The sequence below is a fragment of the Falco peregrinus genome, chromosome W (genome assembly GCF_023634155.1).
Source record: "Falco peregrinus isolate bFalPer1 chromosome W, bFalPer1.pri, whole genome shotgun sequence".
NCBI classification, from domain to species: domain Eukaryota; kingdom Metazoa; phylum Chordata; class Aves; order Falconiformes; family Falconidae; genus Falco; species Falco peregrinus.
Window position 1 is genome coordinate 2,478,619 of NC_073743.1, and position 16,217 is coordinate 2,494,835.

A 16,217-nucleotide genomic window follows, 5' to 3' on the forward strand; every position below is an offset into this window, starting at 1 on the left:
TTGTGTGGCATTCCAGCATTCAGGAATGTCAAAACAGAGTATGCTTAAAAAAACCATACCCAAGTGAACAAAGAAAAAACCCCAACCAAAACCACAAAAAACCACCACACAAAACACTTAATTTTGTTTATACTTGCAACTTGGATCACTTAATTTAAAAACAATTTTGAAATGTCCTGGCCTGTTTTAAGGCTGAGATTTCCTGGTAAGTATAAATTTTAAACTTAATGTCTCAACTAGCAACATTACAAAGAAAACACAAAACATACACAAAAAAACCCCCTAGTGTTTCTAGCTTGGTTGTGTAAAATTGAGATTTTGCATATAAGCAAAAATAGAATAATGAACACTTAAGACTAATTTCTCAAATGCTTAACGTTAAGCATGTGTTTTGCTTCAGTGAAATAACTTGGGCTTAAGCTACATACATTCATTTCCAGGGTTGAAATTGTACTTATGCTTAAAAGATCATCTTAATATTTTAAGTTTTATAACATTTTATGATGTTTGCAGTATGTTCAGACCAAAATGTCACCTGGAGGTGAAGGCGTGCCCTTTATAGAAAAGGTTAGGTTTTAGGTATTCTACAAGTTCATTTGCAAATCTACAGAAAATTAAAGTATGTATGAAGTAGGTCTCTAAAAATGGATGTGAATGAATCAGCTGGATTTTGTGGCTTTCTTTTTTACTTAAAGATCTACCACGATGCCTGGGTCTCTTCCAGTGAATGCTGAATCCTGCTGGCCCAAAGATGTGGGAATTGTTGCAGTGGAAATATATTTTCCTTCTCAGTATGTTGACCAGACAGAGCTGGAGAAGTATGATGGTGTGGATGCTGGGAAATACACCGTTGGGCTAGGCCAGTCAAAGATGGGATTCTGCTCTGACTGGGAGGATATCAAGTCTCTCTTTTTGACTGTGGTTCAGAAGCTCATGGAAAGGAACAGCCTTTCCTATGATTGTATAGGGAGATTAGAAGTTGGAACAGAGACAATAATTGATAGGTCAAAATCTGTAAAGACTGTCCTGATGCAACTTTTTGAAGAATCTGGTAATACGGATGTAGAAGGAATTGACACCACGAATGCATGCTATGGAGGCACTGTTGCTCTCTTTAATGCTATTAATTCGACTGAGTCCAGTTCTTGAGATTCAGGTTATTTACTTGAAAAGTTGCATTAGTCTCTATCTTTGAGTAGTCTGCCTTGCAATTACAGTGTTGGTTTTTTTTAACCATATAAAACCCAGAGGGTAAACTCTTGTATGCTTCTGAAGTCTTTCTTAAATGCTCTGGGTGTTTGCCACTAGTTCAATTACATGCAAAAAAATAATGACATGGATAGTCATTACTGGTCTTTTCCTGTAAACTTTGGCAGCCAGGATTGAAGAGCCCCTTAATTCTGGAGTCATCTCCTTTATTAACTAGTTTTAAAATTGCTGATGGATATTGAAATGTGCTAGATTTTTGGTTACTTTTTATACTTATTTCTGTGTCTTTCACAGGACGTTATGCACTTGCTGGAGACATAGCTGTGTATGCCAGTGGAAATGCCAGGCCAGCAGGTGGAGCTGTTGCTGTTGCTATGCTAGTTGGTCCAAATGCTCCATTAATTTTTGAGAGAGGTTAGTCCTGTGAGAAAGTAAATACTATTCAGCCAGATACTGGATCTGTTCTGAAGTCTATCCCTTGTTTTTGTGGGTTGCTGGAGGGCTGGATTAACTCCCACTAATGTCAGAAGTTGTACTTTGTTTCCTCTTGCTTTGTGTTAACTTGGCCAAGTCTTGTTAAAGGAGGCAGCAAGAAACAACTAGAGATGCTTCTATCTGTTTTTTTCCTTGGGGATTCTCCAATAAAATCGACAAAGTGGACTAGAGCTGAATAACACAGCACTCTACTTTCAAGGTGAAATGATGAAAATAATTTGTTTGCTTGTTTGTCATGATCAGTCCTACTGTACTTGAGTAACAGGTGATTGAGAACCACGTGAAACATTACCTTAAAGGGTCTGAAGTGCTATGAAAACCTGCTTGACTGAGGCCAAATACTACTTGTTTTCCATGTGTTAACCAATGTGTTCAAACTGACTCAAAGCAGCTGAATAAAGTAATCTTCAAACTTTGTCAATTTCTCTCTATCAGGGTTGCATGGAACCCACATGCAGCATGCATATGACTTCTATAAACCAGATATGATCTCTGAATATCCCATAGTTGATGGTAAACTATGTATACAGTGCTACTTCAGTGCATTAGATTGCTGCTATGCTGTCTATCGCAACAAAATCCACACCCAGTGGCAAAAGGGTATGTAGCCTCACATGATATTGCAGGATCTGGCAAGTATTGGAGTGTGTAGCTATATAGATAATATATTTTCAAGTTTTAGCATCCAATCTAAAGACTAGTACATGGTTCCTTTCTTTGTGTGTTCTGAGACAACTGAAGTGTTCACACTCTCCCATAAAGAAATCTTACATTTGTTTTGGTATGCTTAAGTACCTGATAGTCAACAAGCAGTAGTCTCTACAGGCTTTTGTTGGTGTAATGTATAATAACTTAAGTATGTCGTTCCCTCCTCTACCAAGGCTCTTTAGATATTGAGATTAATATTTACATGTTGTATAAGGATACTGTGGTTTTATGTTGGGTTTTTTTTTACCCCCATGTGTTTAGTAATTGCTTTACCTGTATTAGGAAGCATAGATTTGAAGAATAGATAGATGAAGCAGATTATTATTTCAAAATGTTGGGTAGAAATACTGAGATTCTGTTTAAGCTTAAAACTTTTTCTTCTAGAAGAAAAAGGATAAATATTGCTAGCTGGTGCACAAGATCAGTAAGAAACTAATTTTTAAATAGAAGTAGCAGCAGTGTGTTAAATGAACTTGCTAGCAGTAAATCTTAAGGTTGTCTTATGTATGCTGATGTGTTATGACTGGTATCCTGCCATCCCTCTATTTTATTTTAATACTTGAAGTGAGTACTAAACACAAGTTGTAACACAACATTTCTGCCACTTTCAGAGGGGACAGGCAGACATTTCACCTTGAATGACTTTGGATTCATGATCTTTCATTCTCCCTACTGTAAACTGGTACAGAAATCTGTGGCTAGACTATTGCTGAATTACTTTCTTTGTGACCAGAACCTAGAAACAGCAAATGGTGTTTTCAGTGGTTTGGAAGCTTTCAGGTGAGAATGGCTGTTGACTGTCTTAAAATAGTCTTAATTTGTTAAACACCCAAGGTATTTTTCCTTGCTGCCATTTTAGTAACTGCTTCTGAACCTTATTTAATAGGGATGTAAAACTTGAAGATACATATTTTGACAGAGTTGTGGAAAAAGCTTTTATGAAAGCCAGTGCAGAGCTCTTCAATCAGAAAACCAAAGCTTCGTTGCTCATAACCAATCAGAATGGAAATATGTATACCCCTTCAGTCTATGGTTGCCTTGCCTCTCTTCTAGCCCAGTAAGCATAAAATTGGAAGAAGTAATAGCTTTTTATATGTAAGCACATAAGTTATTTGTTTCAGAAAGCCTTTTGTAAAAGCACTGTCTAGCAAACCTTTTCCTGCTAATTGTCTTAAGTAGCAAGATTAAAGTTAAAAAAATATTCTGCATATATAACTGGGTCAAGTGATAAGTGGATTCAAAATTTCTGTGTCAGAAGCTGATTTGAAACAGAGGCTTAATGCTTTTTGAAGTACGACCTTATTTGTAAGGTGATGTTGAGGCTGGGAAAAAGATGTACACACACTCAAACGTCCCAGTGGAAAAGAGACTCTGAATGTCTTCTCTGTTCCGCTATAATCATAGAATGGTTTGGGTTGGAAGGAACCTTAAAGATAATCTAGTTCTAACCCCCCTGCCATGGGCAGGGACACCTTCTGCTAGACCAGGTTGCTCAAAACCCCATCCAACCTGGCCTTCAACACTTCCAGGGATGGGGCATACATGAGTTCTCTGGGCAACCTGTGCCAGTGCCTCATCACTCACAGTAAAGAATTTCTTCCTTGTATCTAATCTAAATCTACCCTCTTCCAGTTTAAAACCATTATCAGAGTGTAGTGATAGGACAAGTGGTAAAGAGTCCCTCCCTATTTTCCCTTTAAATACTGGAAGGCTGCTATAAGGTCTCTCTGGAGCCTTCTCTTCTCCAGGCTGAGCAATCCCAGCCTGTCTTTATAGGAGAGGTGCTTCAGCCCTCTGATCATCTTCATGGCTCTCCTCTGGACCAGTTTGAGTAGGTCCATGTCTGTTATGTTGAGGGCCCCAGAGCTGAATGCAGTACTCCAGGTGTGTGTGGGGTCTCATGAGAGCAGAGTAGAGGGGGAGAATCACCTCCCTTGACCTGCTAGTGGTTATTCTTTTGATGCAGCCCAGGATGTGATTGGCTTTCTGGACTGCAAGTGCATATTGCTGGCTTATTCAGTTTTTCATCTACCAGTACCCCCCAAATCCTTCTCTGCAGGGCTGCTCTCAATCCACTAGTTGCCTAGCAATAATAAGTAAAGCTAAATTAAATCAGTATTTACTGAAACAAATTGTGTGTTTGAAGGGGGGAAGAAAACCCAACAATGACAGATTTTTACAAAATCATGTTAAGTTTAACTTAAACCATTCCTCTTGAGTCCTTTTTTCTTTATTGTGACTTTGCATTCTAAGATGTGATTGTTCATTTCAGGTTTTAGGTCACTTAAGAATGAAAATTGGTTGCCTTCTAGATAATTGTATCCTGGGCATTTCTTTGTTTTCTTTTGCTTAGGTAGCTTTGAAAATCATCATTTAACAGCAGTGTTTGAAATCCTGTTTCTAAAACTTATCGTTTATGCGTTTAGCACATTAAATGCGTATTGTAGCTGATATAACCTGGCTAATTGCTTTAAGTTAGCTTTCTAGTTATTTAAAATTGGCACATTGGCTTAATTCTCACTTTAAATAACTGTTCCTTGATTTGCAGATACCCCCCAGAGCAGCTCGCAGGACAGAGAATTAGTATGTTCTCGTATGGCTTTGGTTTTGTTGCTACATTGTATTCCATCAGAGTTACACAGGATGCCGCTCCTGGTGAGTGAAAGGAAGCAATGTTAATTAACTCCTTTGCACAGCTCACCTAAATGCTTTGTTATGCCCACCAGTATAAGTAAATCTGCAAAACAATGCCTAATGACAGTAGTGTTAAACTGAAGATGTTCCAGCTCCAGGGAATGTTTTAAGTGTCTCTTTGGACAAATAGATAATATTCTTTAAATGCTTTAAGCATTTTCCTTGGGTAATTGAGAATACTTTTAAATTACTGAAACTTTTTAGCTTCTCTAATGTGAAATATTTTGAATGGACTTGAAATGCTAGTGTACAGTTCTCAGTGCTGGTGCTACATTACATGATGGTTGTATATTGTAGGTTCTGCACTGGACAAAATAACTGCTAGTCTTTCTGATCTTAAAACAAGACTTGACTCAAGAAAATGCATTGCACCTGATGTCTTTACTGAAAACATGAAGATTAGACTGGAAACGCATAATTTGGGTAAGAATGTCATAAATATAAATAATTCCTAGTCCTACAGCAAAATATGTACTGCTTAATTTGCATGACTTAAGTGATTAAGGTGTAGAATAAAGGAAATATCTAATTCTTCTGAATAGCCTGTAAAGTGTTCTTCTATAGCTTGTGTTCATTGGTCTAGTATGGTTGAAATGAAAATGAATATTTGGTTTTCCTGTCTTACTACTTGCAAACTGCAAAGGCCTGTATTGTATAAAACTTTCACCAAGAACCAACTAACAGTATGTTATGGCTTTTCTTACAGCCAACTATATTCCACAGTCTTCAGTAATAGATCTCTTTGAAGGAACATGGTACCTTGTGCATGTGGATGAAAAACACAGAACTTCTTATGCACGGCACCCAGTCATGGGTGATGGACCTCTGGAAGCAGGAGTTGAAGCTGTCCACCCAGGCCTTGTTAATGAGGTGAACACTTAGCACTCTTAGTTTGATATAAATGGTGGAACAGTTTATGTGTTTGTCTTGGCATGTGCACGTATGTTAAGAGGAAGTGGTTTAACAAGTTATATCAAGTACTTTGTTAAAATATGTAATATAAGCCAGAAATTAAAAAAAAAACATGAGATTTTAAAAAATAAATCTCACCATAATAAGAACAAACTGGCTCTTTTCACATAATCAGTTTGCATGAAGCATGATAGATTTGAATGACTTGAGACCAAGCTGTCCAGTATAGTATGAATGTTGTTTGAGAGTTGGACTAGCCATGAAGTATGAATGTTTGTGAACTAGAAAACCATATTTAATACTTTGGTGGGTTTTTTTTGGGTTTGGTTTTGTTTTGGTTTTTTTGTTCCCCCTTCTTAGCACATCCCAAGCCCTGTTAAGAAAGCACCAAGAATCCCTGCAGCAACAGAATCTGAAGGCATTACTGTTGCCACTTCCAATGGGGAGCATTAAGATATCTCTGTGAGGTGGGGAATGAAAAAAGGTGTAAGGGCAGGGTGAGAGAGAGAAAAGACTACAGTAGTACTGAAACTTCAGTGTACAGTAGTACTTCATTGCAGCATGGGAAAAACAGTGTAAACTTGAGAAGACTTGTAATATGGTGTGCTGATACTTACAGTATTTTCAGAACACTAAAATCATGAATATACTGGAGATGGAGGAACTTGCCTGGGCCTTTGTGGATTCCTTAATGCATCTCAATTTAATTGCTGCATCGTAGCTGTAATCTATTACGAGGTCTTTGTACATAAAATAAAATCTTCTACTTGCTTTTTCCATGTAAGATGACTTAACCTACACTGTTAAATTATCTACTTGTACTCAAAAGTGGGTGGCAAAATAGTCCAAGCTTTTGATGTTGGGGTTCTCAGTGCCTTGACAGTAAGCAGTCAGTCTTTTGAATACTGCACTTGTCTTTCCCTTCACTTTCCCTTTCTTCTCCCAGTCTACCTCCCATCACACCATTGCTTTGGGAAAGGTGTAGAACCAAGTAACATTCATTATTAGAGTAGACTCTCTCTCCCCTGTCAAAATGACTGGATCGAGAATGGCTAGACTGACAGGTGTGTTTGTTTTTTGTTTGTTTTTTTTTTTTTCTCCCAAGAAACTCTGACCTACTGTTTAGTTACTATGTAATTCCTCCTAATATCCATATTACCTGCTTTATACCTGTGTTATAAATCACAGCAGCCTGGGAGGAAAGAAACAAGGGAGGTAGTAGTTTTCTTCTAAAAACCAAAAAAAGGTATATTTCTTGAGTTCATTGATTTAGCACATTTCAGGATTGTTTAACTGTAATAGAAATCTATTGTATAAAGAATAGTGAGAGGCCAGAGTTCCAGACAAAGTGATCTTCTTTCCTTAGTTTGCCAATTAAACCAGCTCCATAATATCTAGAAGCTTTATTTGAAAATTCTGCTGCCTTAAATATTATAAGAGACTGTTTCTAACTTTGGATTTGGCTTGTACTTTGAAGTCCTTCTCATTATTGGTAATGTTGTAGGAATGGGATTGTCTTCCCTCCCATGCAAACTAAAAGCTATCCATTTTGCAAGTGGTAGATAGATAATGCTAATGGGGAGTCCATTCTGGTAGATTTTTAAGCCCAGATTGGAAATGAACTATGACATCAGCCCTGTAAGCTTGTAATATATATTTAAATTGAGCTAACATACAGAATGAAGTTCTGTTGAGTTTTATTTCATTGCTAATTCTGCAAAGATACATTATCTAATATAAAGTAGAAAAAAAATTGTCAACTTGCCAAATTACAAATTTCTTGTGTGCAATGAAGTGTTTGTATTATGTCACTTGCTAGGATTTGCTAACACTGTATTTGTACAGTCAACCCTTGGTAAAATAGTTATTATAATTTGATGAATACTAATCAGTTTGTTTTGCTGAAAACGATGGAGCAATGATGCATGAAGACGGTGTTTGCAAGTATTTATTTATTTTATTTTTTTTTTAGACTGCCCTTGTGAAACTTATCTTGGTACCAGAAAAAAGTATACTGCTGTGGAACAAAGTCCACTGCTGGCAGTGGGCAAGCCAAGAAGTGAGCTACTGGCACAAAATTAACCACAGGGACCTCATGGTCTGTGAGGCTGATCCTTTATTTTAATAAAGTTTGAGTTACTTGAAACCTGTTAAGTAGTACTGACTCATTGGGTTTTCATGATGCATTTTTCTTTAACAGGAAAAAAAGATGAAACTGTCCCTATGAAAATTCAAAGTTGTGGGTTCACAATCTGTGTGGACCTTCTGGATTTTTCTTATTAATATCATTCTGTTACAAAAATGGAAAGAAAGGATTGCTTAGGCTGGTGGGAAACTGTTACTTCAGGGATGTGTTTCAAGGTAACTTAAATGTTTTCAGATGGAAACTGTTTATAGTGGAGGAATTAATTCTGAGCTTATGAAATACAATTAGTCTTATTACTCTTTTAGGAAAGATGGTATTGTTTTATTATCCCCTTCTCACAAATTGTGAAAGGAGATTGGTTCTTGCTTTGTACTTGCCTGAACCTTACTGAATTCAGATTCCCATGGGTGGCTTTTCAGAGTTATTCTGTTGCTAATGTACATTAATTATTCCTTTAAAAGTCAACCAATCAGCTCATCAGTCTCCATAATGGATAAGGCATTTCTACCCTTAAATTTGAAAGTACCAGCTGTACCTTTCAACCTCGTATTGGTTTACTTGCCTTAATTAAGAGGCTTTTCCTCTTAGCTTAGGCATTTCAACTGTGCCTATTTGGAGAAGGACAGCTACTGTATTCTTCCATGGTTTACATTGGAGCTGATACCGAAAATTGAAGTATAAAATACTTGATTAAAGCTGAAGGTAGGAGTATCTACATCTTGGTGATGCCCAGAATAATTGGAAGTGTCAGGCTATCCAACTTGCAGTGGTCAAGAGTATCAAAATCAGCTTTGTGCTGGCAGTAATAATATAGCAGAAGTTAGTATAAGCCTGTAATACTCAGTATATAAGCAGATTTTGTTATTGATTGCATTCAACTTTCTCTGTTACCTAGTGCTAAAGCAAGAATTTAAGATTACATGAGTTTTGAGCATGCTTATCTTTTTTTTTTGAGGAGCACAATGGGAGTCCAAGCAGTTCTAGACTGTCAGAATTGTGCAAGTAATGGAAGGTGTCAGAAGGTTAGTAGATGGTAGCCCAAACAGCTCTGCACTAGGAATTGCAGTCACACATGCAGGGTTAACTTGCCTTTGAGTTGTGACAAATTAGGAACCTCTACTGTGCAGGAGCGGTCTGGAAACTAGGACCATGCGTGGCAATCAGCTGAGGGGAATGTGCTCGAGCTTGTCTAGACAACAATTAACATGATGAGGCATGTTTACAGAGCACAGGGGAGTGGGAGACGGATGGCGCCAAGGATGGCGCCAAGGAAAGGTAACACCTTGCGGTTAATTGCTGGTAGTTAACCACCAATCAGGGATTGCCTAGTATGCAATGCTTAGCTTCAAGAACCAATTAGTTTAAAACGCGCAGCTTCTGAAAGTGTATAAAAACGCGTGCTTCTGTACAATAAATTGACATTTGCTTGCATCAAGCTGCATCCCGTCTCTTCATTCGCCGCACTACTGTTTCTTTAAACAAAAGTAAAAAAGAAAGGCTCCAATATATATCTTACCACATTTAATGTGCTGAAGAAGTTTTAGAGAAGAACTTGTAGTAGTTTAGATTGTCTGGTTTCTGCTTTAAATTTAATTCTCTGCAAAAACTGTCCTGGTTTGCAGTGGTAAAATTGTTAAACAAAGGTAAAACTTTATTATTTTTTTTTTTAAATAATAGCTCTTATGCTTGTACTGAGAATCTCCCAAGCATGTTGTGCAATACTATTTGATTTTATTCTTTTTTAATAAAGATCATATCCACAAATGATCTCTTACTTGTTTTACTTGAGTTCTTGCACTGGATATACAAAGTTTCTGGATGTGCTGGTTTTGGTTGGGGTAGAATTAATTTTCTTCATAGTAGCTGTTATGGGGGTATATTTTGGATTTGTGCTGTAAATAGTGTTGATAATACAGGGATGTTTTATTGCTGAGCAGTGCTTACACAGAGCCTTTTCTGATTCTCACATCACCCCACCAGTGAGTAGGCTGGGGGTGCACAGGAAATTGGGAGGGGACACAGCTGGGACAGCTGACCCCAACTGACCAAAGGGATATTCCATACCCATATGATGTCATGCTGAGTATATAAAGCTGGAGGAAGGGGGGCACATTTGGAGTGATGGCATTTGTCTTCCCAAGTAACAGTTCTGTGTGATAGAGCCCTGCTTTTCTGGAAATGGCTGAACACCTGCATGCTGATGGGAAGTAGTAAATGAATTCCTTGTTTTGCTTTGCTTATGTGTATGGCTTTTGCTTTACCCATTAAACTGTCTTGATCTCAACCCACAAGTTTTTTCACTTTTACCCTTCCAATTCTCTCCCCCATCCTACATGTGGTGGGAGCGAGCAAGTGGCTGTGTAGGGCTTAGTTGCCAGTTGGGGTTAAAACATGACACTGGAGCAAGGGGTGAACAAATGCATGAGAGCACTCTGCCTTTTAGTGCTTCAGTGTGACTTGGAGATAAGGCATTTTTGGTTTATTTAAAAATTATGAAAAAATGCAACACCAAGACTTGTGAAAAGTTAATAAACCCCTTTGTTAAATGTGCAGAGTAGAAAGCCTGCAATACAACTTAGAATGCAGCTTGGATGTGTGCTTCATCCCACTGTAAGCATGAATTCCTTTCCTCAGGTGTTGTTCTTTGGGGTCTGGATGGGATATCATAAAAACATGTTCAAGTACCCTTCTGTAGACCCTGCATGTGTCTCTTCCCTAGTTATTTTGAATGTGGTGTTCTGAGATTCCCAGATCTTCCAGAATATTTTTCACTAAAATTTCTTCCTCTTTGAGTATACTGACCTCTGATAAATACTTCTGATTCAGTTTTCAATGGCTTTAAAGGTTTGGGGTACTATATCCCTTTTATCTGTTCACTTTTCATAGTAAGTTTGACAGGGTATTGTTTGGTTGGTACTGGCTGAAGGACTCCTTTCATCAGTTTCTGGCAAGTTTGAGAGACAAGGAAGCAAACTTTATGTGTCTTCAAAAATACAATTTTTCAGTTTGGCCTCTATCTGCCTGAAGTGGCATGATACCTGTTGTCATAAAGTATAACAGGATTCCCAGTGCCTCGATAGCTATGTAAATGTCAACACAGTTTTCATCTCGGAAGAGTTCAGGAGCAACATAAGGAGAGCCACAGAATGTATATAAAGTTTCATCTCTTACTGTGCTGAATCCAGTCTCCCACCTTAACACAAGTGTTACTAGTGTAGAATACATTTTCTGCTTTCAAGTCCTGGTGAATGATATTATTCTCATGCTGTAGAACATGGTATACATTACATGGTATATGAGAATGAGCTGCCAGAGGGCACCTTGAGCCAACTTTAACAAATGCTATTTTTACTACTTAAACTTGCAGAACAGTCTTCCTGTGTTTTTATGCTGTTGTTTTAAGTAGCTGTAGTTACTGTGCAAGGTTCAGAGGAGATGGTACTGGAAGTAGTTAATTGCCCTTTTCTGCCTTTTATAAAGGCAGATGCTTTGGACTCTACACAAATAGCATCATCCTAAATCCAGTTGCAATACTGAAGACTAGGCAAAGGGAAGCGACTTGCTAGGTGTTAACTTCACAGATTTGTTCCAAAGTGAGGATCAGGAATTAATGGTCTTAAGTGCTAATCTTCCACATTCAATAATAAGCAAGCTGGATGTTTGCAATACCTAACAAGAAACCTCTTCCCTGGAATGCTTTCTTCTAGTGGAAGAGTGATTGATCCTATGTTTTGAAATAGATGGAGGAAAGAAATTAAGCTTTGTTAGTTGGAGCCTACAGCAACTTAAAACAGAACAGGAGAATGCTGTTGCTAAAGAGGTGGTTCCACCCACCAGATGTTTCCAGTTCACTATCCTCCCAAAAGCTGGCAAAGGAGAGGCAGTAATTCCAGGTGGATGTGAAAGCTCTCTTAGATACCTTTAAAATAGCTCTTTTCTAGCTGTTTTGTTGTTCAGAAACATGGGCATGTAGGGGAAAATTACTTGGGGTGGGAGGAATTAGAGAAAACTGGGACCTAATAGAAGCATAGTATTACAGAAAGCTTGTTAGGGTAAAATACAGCTATCTCCTTCAGGATGGTTATCATGTATGGCATCTACATCACCACAGTTCCCTAAGCAACACATCCTGCCAGCACAGCACATGCTGATAGGAGTGACAGAGGGTGGAGCAGAGTGGAGACACCGTGGTCATGCTCCCTGCAGGAACAGGAACTTGATGGCACCACACAGCTGATAAGCTGCATAGCAGTTGTCAGTTGAAGAATCCATGAGATGTCAGCTGCTGAGCCAACTGTTGTGAAATGACTTTCCTCAGGTGAAATAATCTCATTGTAATACTAATGCACACCTCTATCCCAAAGTTACCTGCCTCCAAGGTACTACTACACCTCACTGGGCAAGTGATACTAATCAGCAACAACAATATGTATGACTAGAGTCACTCAAGCTCCACCTAAATGTGATGGAAATGGACTGGTCCTGGACTGAAATAAGTCCAGGGCAGGGGGAATTGTTGTCTAAACTCCCAGATTACCAAACTGATTTAGTGTTCACAAAGTTAGGTCAAGCTGACCCACTCTCTAAAGTTGTTATAAATGAAAGGGCTTCTAATCAAGGGAGTCAGCCTTGGGGAGGATGAGAAACACAGAACAGACAGTGAAAAGAACACCATCATATAAGTTACACAGAGAGAAGCCTTCAAGTGAGGGAAGTTCTGGCTATGAGAGGAGACAGGCTGATAAGGTGTTGCAATCCACTGGCATAGACAGAAAATTAGTTGAAAATAGGACAAAGGTAATTGTGGTAGTGGGAGATTGCAACCTCTGACTCAAATAGCCCCCCCAAAAGAAAGCAAAACCCCGCTTGAGGAGCATGCATAGTTAGCAGAGAGCTTCAGTAAGTGCTATCTGAGGATGCATACTAATTTTCATTAAAGTGAGAAACTTGTAACCAGTCCTGTGTATGATGAATAAATATGCAATGTACTATGAAATATAAAAAAGCAGACAGATGAGGGGAGAAGTTAGGGAAGAGTCCATTGTAACTTCTGGGATCAGTTGACGGGCTGAACCTGTCTTCTCCCCCATAGGGACACCTATTGGGTAAGAACTTTATCATATGCACACTAACTAACCACTGCTAGCTGTTATTAGTGATTATAGTTTGGTTGTATACCACTTCAAGCTTGTGTTTTGCAGACAGTCCCTATCACTGGCAATCATGAACCTTATTTTGTCACGTTTTATATTAATAAAGAGTGTTATTCTGTAAACTGTTAGTGTTAGTCCTTCGTGGGCGCTAGCAGTCGCTGGCAGTGGGTAACATATTCAAATAACGTGGGAAGATCCACTGAGGGGTCCCCCTTATGCTGTTGGTGCATTTCCCTGAACAAGTCAGTCAAATTATTGTCCGACCCAGCAGGACTGTTCAGTGAAGGATTTCTATAACGCTGACAGACTGGTTGGGCACAAGGGTCTCAGCTTTCCTGGGGTGCTGATAGACAGATCAAACACTAGGGGTTGAGAAAATCCCCCCCCCCCATTCACATGACACTAAGCTAATACACTAAGACCTGTGAAGTAGAAAATAAAATATGGGGGAAAATCCCTTTTATCTTTTTGTAATATTGCATGATTAAACCAGCTAGAAATAGAATTAATTAGTCTTTGAATTGCACAGAAACTTGCATTAAAAGCAAAGACAAAAAAAGGAATTTATTAGAAGAATCCATTGATTTCCCAGGTCTTTGAAATACATGGGAGAGATAAATTTGTAGTCTGACTGTATTTTGGAATAAAATTTACCATCTCAAAACTTTAACCTGGCCACTGTCTTTTATTTCCTTCCCTGAGGTATAATGCAAATTGATCAATTATTTGCCTTGGAGTTGTTCTTCTAAGATAAAACCAGCTTCCATTAAATACGTATTCTGAAACAACAGAGATGCAACAAAGTCTTTAAAATAACAGAACAAAATTACATACAATTACCTGACTAAAAATGAATGACTCAGGTTGTCAAGTGAAAAAAGTACTGAGTAGTAAAAGATTAAGTGTTCATAAGGTAAATTTTGAATGGATCTGGGCAGAAGATAAGCAGTTGCTATTATTTTTGAGGAAGGCATTTGAAAAGAAATAAATCCTGCACTGCATTTTGAAACATAATTTATACTGTCTGACATTTCCAGTTTTTCAGAGTAATGTCTGAGACAGATTTATCCTGATTCAGCATTAACAAGCCATTGCATTACCGTAATTATATTACTGAACGACTAAAAGAAGGTGTAGATGTACATATACAATATCCAAATAAAAGTGGCAGGAGCCAGGGAGAAACAGAGCAATGTCATAAAGATTGGCTGCTCAGTTTTACAAATGCTGAACTGTCCCCTGAAAGTAGCTTTGCAACTGCTCTGTCCTTGCCAGTTTTAAATGTCCCAAAGTGACTGCAGTTCTGAGAACTTTTAGAACACTTAGAGAATAAAAACCTAGGTAGAAAGACATGTATTTGTGCTTTTTATCTAATTGACAATTAGACTGGAAACATTTAGAACCCATCAGAAAAAAAACACTGAAATGGAAAACAGTACCAGCTGTATTTCTCTAGCTATGTATGAGCATGCCACCTTCTCAGACCAACATGATTGTGGTGGATTGACCCTGGCTGGCTGCCAGGTGCTGACCAAGCTTCTCTATCACTCCCCTCCTCAACTGGACAGGGGAAAGAAAATACAATGAAAGGCCTGTGGGTCGAGATAAGGACAGGAAGAGATCACTCACCAATTACTGTCTCAGGCAAAACAGACTCAACTCAGGGAAAATAATTTAATATATTACCAATCAAAATCAGTAGGATAGTGAGAAATAAGAAAATAATCTTAAATCTCCTTCTCCCAACCCCTCCCTTCTTCCCAGGCTCAACTTCACTCCCGATTTCTCTACCTCTTCCCCCCAATCAGTGCAGGGGGACAGGGAGTGGGGGTTGTGGTCAGTTCATCACACAGTGTCTCTGCCACTCCTTCCTCCTCAGGGGGAGGACACCTCACACTCTTCCCCTGCTCCAGTGTGGGGTCTGTCCCATGGGAGACAGTCCTCCACAAACTTCTCCAATGCAGGTCCTTCTCATGGGCTGCAGTTCTTCACAAACTGCACTAGAGTGCGTCCCTTCTATGGGGTGCAGTCCTTCAGGAACAGACTGCTCCAGCACGGGTCCCTCATGGGGTCACAAGTCCTGCCAGGAGCCTGCTCCAGTGCAGGCTCTCCATGGGGTCACAGCCTCCTTCAGGCACATCCACCTGCTCTGGAGTGGGGTTGTCCATGGCCTGCAGGTGGATATCTGCTCCACTGTTAACCTCCATGGGCTGCAGGGGGACAGCCTGCCTCACCATGGCCGGTCTGTCTTGGAGCTGGCTGGAAATGGCTGTGTCCAACATGGGGGCAGCTTCTGGCATCTTCTCATAGAAGCCACTCCTGCAGCCTCCCACTACCAAAACCTTGCCACGCAAACCCAGTACAGTGGTCCTCTCACCATGCAGACCACCTGCTCCTCAGACTGGCTCCTGCCTCTGACCCTGTATTTGGATACCACATACTGAGAAACCTCTGCACTGCAGAGTCCTGCTACCAGGTCTGCCATCTGTATGTCCTCCCCAGCCTCTGCAGGCACAGAGCCATGCAGGGGAATAATCACAGGCTCACTAGAATCAATGAAGCTTCAACTAACCTCTGGAAACTGCTTAATGCATAGTAAGGCTTCAAGACTTGGCAAGAAGCTTAGCAGGAAGCGATCTGATCTTATTTGACATCCTACAGGTCATAAGTTACTAATCTCTGAATGTCATGTTTTAACCCCAGCTGGCAACTAGAGTACCATACAGCCGCTCACTCACTCCCCCTCCCCCCGGAAGGATGGGGAAGAGAATCGAAAAAAAGATAAAACTCGAGGGTTGAGATAAGAACAATTTAATAATTGAAATAAAATAATGAATAATAATAACAATAATAATAGTTATAGTAATAACAATTGTAATGAAAAGGAGGGAGAAGGGGAG

The 16,217-nt window shown here is 39.2% G+C and overlaps 1 protein-coding gene and 1 pseudogene across 1 annotated transcript; one reads left to right on the forward strand and one right to left on the reverse strand.

The window, feature by feature from the left end:
• Positions 1-705: 705 nt before the first annotated feature.
• Positions 706-6,471, forward strand: LOC129783093 (hydroxymethylglutaryl-CoA synthase, cytoplasmic-like). Its single transcript, XM_055792780.1, is given in 9 exon segments — positions 706-1,156; positions 1,504-1,623; positions 2,140-2,304; positions 3,024-3,192; positions 3,299-3,469; positions 4,961-5,067; positions 5,404-5,529; positions 5,813-5,976; positions 6,379-6,471. Coding segments are annotated over 9 exon segments (1,566 nt in total).
• A 4,234-nt stretch (positions 6,472-10,705) lies between these two features.
• On the reverse strand, positions 10,706-15,802 carry LOC129783199 (serine/threonine-protein kinase NIM1-like; annotated as a pseudogene).
• Positions 15,803-16,217: the final 415 nt, after the last annotated feature.